This window comes from Zeus faber (assembly GCF_960531495.2).
Source record: "Zeus faber genome assembly, chromosome: 2".
Taxonomy (NCBI): Eukaryota; Metazoa; Chordata; class Actinopteri; order Zeiformes; family Zeidae; genus Zeus; species Zeus faber.
In genome coordinates, this window is record NC_137189.1 from 18,793,987 (window position 1) to 18,801,486 (window position 7,500).

Here is a 7,500-nt window from a genome sequence, read left to right on the forward strand (position 1 = left end):
TATATTTTTTATAATATCAATTTTTTTTTTTTTTATATATGTCAAATTTCATAAATGTATTACTTTATAGACACATAACAACAGTAGCAATTCAAATGAATACAAGTGAAAACTAAAATGATAATATTTTGAACAAAATACAGGCCATTCTGTGGATAATGGAACTTCTAATGGTAGTTAAATCGTGCTGTACGCCAGAATATTTCTTTAATGCTCCGTCCGATACCAGAAAGCTCAAGAGTGAGACCACAGGTCAAAATGTGATTTCTGCCCATTTCATTGTGATTATTTCTGATCGGATCACAAATATTAAGACGTATAACACACAGGAAAGCATTTCCTTTTGACCCCACGGAAACAAAGAAATATACCCGACATGAAATCAATTCCCTTCAAACTTGGAATCAGAAGCAACAAGAAGAGGATGGATTTTCTATTTGGCTGCCCACTGCAGAGCACGTCACAGCGCCTTCTGGTGGCCACACCATCACTAACCTGCCTCTCTGTCAGTGTGCCTGTGGGCTCCACGGTTATGCTAAACGCTCCTCGGCTCCTCACTGGCTTCAGGGACGACTGCTAATCTGCCAAATTATTTATCTTCCCGTGTAATTTTAAGCATGGAAAGGAGGGGGCAGAGGTATTATTAAAACGGCGACTCCCCTACATCGGGGTTTTTTTTTTAACGGTAGGGCGGTAGCGAGCAGTGAACCATCCAATTTGCATTCCACACATACATATTACAGGGGGAGGGGGCGGTGGGGGTCTGAACCCTGATTTGACCGGATTAGAGGGATGAAGTACACACACACACACACACACACACACACACACACACACACACACACACACACAGGAGGTATGCATAGTTAGCGTGCCTGACTGGAATAAAAGCCTACATTGAAAAAAGACCAACCTCTCTCTACAACTCCCTTTCGGTCATGTGACACGCTCTACTTGTTATTTTTATTTTATTTTTAAAGGTAAGGGTTTGTTTTGACTTTTTTCCCCCTGTTCCCATTCCATGTTTTGTCCTGCAGGGGAGGAACTGTCAGGAACACTAAACAGTCGAATCCCTGAAAACGGTGCCGGTGGTGGAAGAACATGGGGTGATGCTTTTCGAGAGAGAGAGAGAGAGAGAGAGAGAGAGAGAGAGAGAGAGAGAGAGAGAGAGAGAGAGAGAGAGAGAGGCAGATGGTCAGAAGAGAAGGGCACAAAAAGAGAGACACCAAAATATAAGGGCAATTCAAGAGGAAAGGTTGGGAAAGAAAGGGAGGTAGGTTTCTGCTACTTCCTGCGATAAACTTGGACGGGGGAAAGGGAAGAGGAGGAAGTGGAGCAATTGATTAGTGGAGAAATACTCAAAACGATCAGCAGAGACACGGGACATACTGTACATACATAACACTATAATGCATATCCATTTGATAAAGGCAGAGAGGACACACACACAAACACACACACACACACCCACACACACACACACACACACACACACACACACACACACACATACACACACACACACATTGATCTTCCAATTAAAGGTGAAGATGGCTTTTTGATGCACTGCTTCACCTATACAGTAAATGAAGCATCGGCTAAACCCGTCGAAAGTTGAGATGTACATCAGAATCTTTGGGTGTGCGTGGTTAAAGGGCATCAGAATCATGGTCAGAGAGACAGAAAGAAAGAGACAGATGTCTTTCTCTCACCAAATTGGACAAATCTCAACATTTGTGAGGCTTTCCAGGCCTTCCAATCGGCTTTGCATTTTGAACCCTAGTTTACTGACTCTGGCAGTCTGAAAACCTCCATGGCCACCTCAGTGCTTGATCTATCCTTCACAATATGAACCTTCGATAGTAGAAAATTGCATTACTCTGATGTATACTGTACAGATAAATATATTGTCATTGCAGCACTGTCCCCTTGACAGTCCACTTTATGCTTTTACTGTAACAGATTATCGGGGAAGCTGTCCAGTGACATGGGGGGTGGGCTGGGGGTGTGGGGGTTTAAAGCAATTTATGGTTATCTTACCTGGGAGCCTTTCTTGCTACCTGGTAGGTTGATGATAAGTGTCTTCCCTCGGATGCCGCATACGGGTCTGAAACACAAACGGTACAGCAATACAACAGCAATGTTTACGGGGGAAAAGTTTGGCATCCGTACAATTTTTTGCATGGGCAGATGAACACCTTCGGCTGTGTGGTTAAGTTCCTATGGATAATTGGTATTACTGTTTATCCATGGGATACCTCAAATATAGGTAAGGGAGATCTAATTCTTGAGGAGTTTGGGTTGAGGGTTGTGGCCTTTGAACGGGTGCCTGCGTTTGTCTGACCTGGACAGCATGCCTAACGGCGTGACATTGAGCGATCCCATCAGCATGGCCAGAGACATCCCTGGGGCCTCGCGTTCTATTACTTCTTTAGTGGCCTGTGGAGGGAAAGGGGGCAAAGGAGGGAAAAAGACATCAGGAGCGTAAGGAGCAGACCAGTCTCGCCAAGTTGGAATGGCAACAGTTGGATGGACTCGGTCAATCAAGCTCGGTCAATCAATGGACATTCTGGAGAAATGGCGTGACCATAGCTTTCTGAAGACGTGTGAGATGACGCATCAAGCTTTGTACGCCCAACACACACACACACACACACACACACACAGATCTTCCCTCTGATTCAACACCTCAACATCTCCTGATGCAAATGGGATATAAAGTTGCACGTACGGATCCGTCGGGGAACCGGATCAAACAATGGTCAATGAGACATGTTCTTGTTCTTGTTCTTGTTGTTAGGGTCTCACACATTGATATCTACCATTTTGTGAATGGTTTCAAGCCAGTCAGTCGACTTCGTGGACAAGTTGTGTGCAGTGCTGTACATGTGCCATCTTCTTCGTCTTTGCCTTCTTCTTATTCTTAACACCGTTTCCTTAGAGCAAGAAGTTACAACTCGACTGGGGCTTTTCTGTGGGGAGTTTGCATGTTCTCCCCATGTGGGTTTCCTCCGGGTTCCTCCCACTATAAAGACATGGGACAAGACTCCTACCGATGCCTCTGCCCCAGGCATTGGCTTGAGAACTGGAGTTGGTCGCCAATGGCTGCCCAAAACTCCTGGTTAGGATGGGTCAAATGCAGAGGACAAATTTGCACAAGGGGATCATTACATAGATTATTCTTTGTTTTAACAAGTGTCCCCTACGGGAAAACAAAGTAGGGTCCGGGGTGAAGGAGAGAAGCACCTAGAGGGATTCTGTTCCGTTCCGTGGAAGGAAGCTTCACAAAGGTGCCGTGAGTTGTGTTTCCATCAGTTATTTGTTACTTTGCATTTGTTATGCAAGTATGTCACGCATATGCACGTATACATAAATGTCCGCTTTCGATATGACGCATTTCTCCACCAACGAAGTAAGTCCCCCAGCTCTCCTCCAGCTGTGCGCCGTGTGCCCTTGAGTTGAGTGACACTTCAGATAGCACCATTAGCGAGTGAGAGGACAAGAGGGAGGACTTCAAAGGAGAGGCTGCCGCCGATGAACATCGTGGGCCTGGGACTCTGGAGATATCAGGGAGGATGGAGCCAGAGAGCGAAAGAAGAAGGTGCTTCAGCTGAAACTGGAGGAAGACCAGTTCCCATCATTCAACAGTTTGCTTTGAATAACAGTAACATGGAGTCCGAGGTACATGTGAGTTAGTGTCGTCACAAGGTTGTCCATAGAGGGATAATAATAAGCTTACATTTCAGCAGCCGGCCAAGGGCGGTCGGGCTGGTCAACCAAAAATGATTGTGAAATGATTTCAAATGGAGGGAAGCCATCTAACTGCAGCCCACCAAACCTGTAAATAATACAGCACTTCGATATAAAAGAAAGAAGGTGAGGCCAGGAACCAGAACCGGCAGGAAGCAAAACAGAGAGAGATTAGAGTGAAAGTTCATAAGACGAGAGGAAAGGGGTAGAGAGAGAGAGAGAGAAAGAGAAAGAAATGGAGATGGCAGAGGAGTGACAGAAAATGAAAAATAAATAAACTCTCTATCCCGCCGGCCCCACAGAAATGAATAGTAATTTTCCAAGGGGTAAATATTCTTCTTTATGTAAGTACGTGCGATCAAAATATTTTTTCAAGGTATTGTGGCAGTCGAAAATAGAGGTGAAGAGGTGTTTCTGTATGTTTTTGTATACAACGCACGCACGCACACATACACACACACACACACAAATACACTCGTCTCAGTCAGATAGCAGGTGTTATCAGCGACTACAGTGTGTACATGTCTGCTCCCTTCCAGGAAGGTGGCTGTCTACCAAGATTGATGAGGCCCATTGATAGTAGTGAGAAACCAGTCTGTTCGGTGTGTGTGCGTGTGTGTGTGTGTGTGTGTGTGTGTGTGTGTGTGTAGGTGAGTGACACAGAACGAGTAGCAGGAATATAGCGGTGTAATTCCGTGAGAAGCGGTAAACAATCCGTTACGGTTGTTGGGCCGTTGAGGAAAAAAAACAAAAACCTGCAGCATGCGACGAGGAAAGAGAAAGCAAAGGAGAGATAGAGAAACAGTCAGAGACAGAGAGGGAGAGATAAAGAGAGAGAGAAACATAGATCTGTAGCTACGTATGTCGGTAGTGTATAGAATTTAGCTGTAACATACTGTACAAAGGAGTCATATAATAGTAATATAATAATAATAATATGAATGGCTGATAACCTGTGTGTATGTGTGTGTGTGTGTTTTTACATTCATACTGTAACTGTCAAAAAGGGAAGAAAAAATGAAGAAAAAACACCTTACATGACACATACAGTCCTATACAGTTCTGTGCTTATGTTCCGTTGTCCCGGTTACGCCATAAGTCAGTTTGTCCCTACAAGCTTATGGACAGACATTTTCAGGACTTTTTTCTAGCGACAGGCATGAAGAACGGGATATGTTGGCTTCATTTATGTTTTATTCATTTTACAAGACAAATAAGAACCAATACAATCTAAGCATGAAATAGAAATAGAAACACCTATTTTGTACAGCTGTACACATTTTGTACACATTCCAGTAGAACCAGCCGCTAATCCACCATACCCCCTCGGCCCAGACCCCCTTAAACATAATCCCAGGGGGAAAAAAAAGAAAAAAAGAGAAACCAAAAATTCCGCTAAATAAATCAATACAGCTCCAACTTCTTCCTTCTTCTTTATTTCCCAGGCGGCCACGGCGGCTCTAATTGCAGCGCACGTGTTAATCAGCGTTGGAACAGATGACCGTCATCATCATGAATGGACAGTTTGGGTGGGAGGGTGGAGGGTTGGAGGGGCCTTCCGATCGAATCTCAGGCCAGACCGGCGATTTTACCAGGTTGCTATTTGGATCCAATGGTAATGGAAGATTTAGGCAATAAAAAAGGAAAATAAAACAAAACCGAGCTCGCTCACCTCTGGCGTGACATCTCGCGGCGCGAAACCGGTGCCTCCGGTGGTCAGGATGAGGTTCAGCTCCTTCTCGTCGCACCAGTCCACCAGGGTCTCCTGCGGACAGATCAGACCATATAGATAAAATAGATAGAACGATAGAACGATAGATAGATAGATAGCTGGATAGCTGGATAGATAGATAGATAGATAGATAGATAGATAGATAGATAGATAGATAGATAGATAGATAGATAGATAGATAGATAGATAGATAGATAGATAGATAGATAGATCTGCTTACCTTGATCTCGTCGATTTCATCTGGTACGATCTTATACGCCACAATCATGCCCCCCAGCCTGAAACAGAGAGAGAGCATGATTATGATTATTTTGATATGGTGAAGTCTTGCCCTAAAACAACAGTCAGGTGTGTACAAATGAACAGTGAAGGAGGTTTTCCTCGCTGTAATCATTCCTCCTGTGCAGGCTATTTGTTTAAAATGACACTGCCCAAATGCTTCGTTGTACAATTTTGGAGTTATTCAATAAATATTTCAATAATTTGAACACTCAGTGTACACAAATACACAAAGTGTATTTGTGTAAAAATGATTTGGATCAATCATTAAACTCTCATTCATGGAACACGGTGAATGTCCCTCTGATCAAACGACTCCGCTGTAGCTCTGGGGAAAAAAAAAACAAGCTCTCCCATTGTCCTGGACATATTTTGGGATGCGAAACGCAGACGCAGTTCATAGGATCCGTCGAATACTGTCATGCATTGGAGGTGAAGCGGGCTAAAGTGTGGGATGAGCTGTTCATAGTATTAGGTAGGAAGTAGTGGAATACACATTTTCTCAAAGCTAGCTGAACAACCTTATATCATCCGAGTCAATTTATCTCAAAGGGAAATAAATTATCAAAACTTTTCCTCCTTGCTAAAATGTGATTTTTGCAGTGTTGCAGTGTAAAAACTGCCCCTTTCAAGCCGTGCCGGGGAACACAGGGAGGTGGGAAAAAGCAGATGATAGAGAGATGGCAAGCGACAGGAAGCGAGAGAGAGCGCGAGAGAGAGAGAGCGAGAGAGAGAGAGAGAGAGAGAGAGAGAGAGAGAGAGAGAGAGAGAGGGAGAGAGACAAACAGAAGAGGTGCAGAAGAGTAAAAGTCGAGTGGCGAGGGAGAGAGAAGGAGAGAGAGAATGCCCTTGAACGTCTCCTCCTGAAAAGGCTTTCAACAGGGTGGCCCGTTGGGGAGGGAGCGAGAGAGGGAGAGAGGGAGAGAGAGAGAGCGAGAGAGAGAGAGGGAGAGAGAGAGAGAGAGAGAGAGAGAGAGAGAGAGAGAGAGAGAGAGAGAGAGAGAGAGAGAGAGAGAGAGAGAGATAGAGGGAGAGAGAGAGAGAGAGAGAGAGAGAGAGCGCGAGACGCCACAAGGACAGATCTTCCTACCAACCGTGAACTCCGACGCCCTCTTATGGCCAGACTAGCTATTACACCTGGGAAAAAAAAGCAAAAAAAGAAGCAACCCCCCCCCCACCAAAAAAAAAAAAAAACACAGAAATAAATAAAGAAGCAACCAACCCCAGGCTCAAGGTGAAGGCTCTATTCAGACACCTCTTATGTAACCCTCTCTCTTTTTTTTTCTCCTAAGGAGCGCTATTTTTGGGAGACTGCATCATGTTTCCCCCTTCTGCGTCAGCGGCTTACTACCACGATGGGCTCCCTGCAATGATACAGAGGAGGAATTCCACGCTAGGCTATTATCTTGACAGGGGTGGGGCGGCAGGTATTTTATATTTCATGTACAGTCTAATTTCAGCATAAACCGATCAAAAAAAAATAATAGTCATAATACATTTGGCTTGTCACCAATAGGATGGACACCTAGAGGACGCACCAAGCACCAAAGTTGACCGTGAAAATGTGATGTGAAAAGCTCTGGGTCATAACTGGTCGTTTAAAAGCTGGACACTTTACATACAAAATACACTGAAAATGTTACGCACCAAACAACACACACACACACATTGATTCACACACACACACACACACACACACACACACACACACACACACACACACACACACACACACACAC

The 7,500-nt window shown here is 44.4% G+C and overlaps 1 protein-coding gene across 1 annotated transcript in view; it reads right to left on the reverse strand.

The window, feature by feature from the left end:
- Positions 1–7,500, reverse strand: part of gphnb (gephyrin b) — a gene marked incomplete at its 5' end in the record, with an annotated part of 80,372 nt that overhangs the window by 39,478 nt on the left and 33,394 nt on the right. Inside the window, 4 exons of the mRNA XM_079996815.1 lie at positions 2,041–2,107; positions 2,345–2,439; positions 5,423–5,515; positions 5,703–5,760. Coding sequence (XP_079852941.1) covers positions 2,041–2,107; positions 2,345–2,439; positions 5,423–5,515; positions 5,703–5,760 — 313 coding nt within the window. The remainder of the gene's footprint in view (positions 1–2,040; positions 2,108–2,344; positions 2,440–5,422; positions 5,516–5,702; positions 5,761–7,500) is intronic.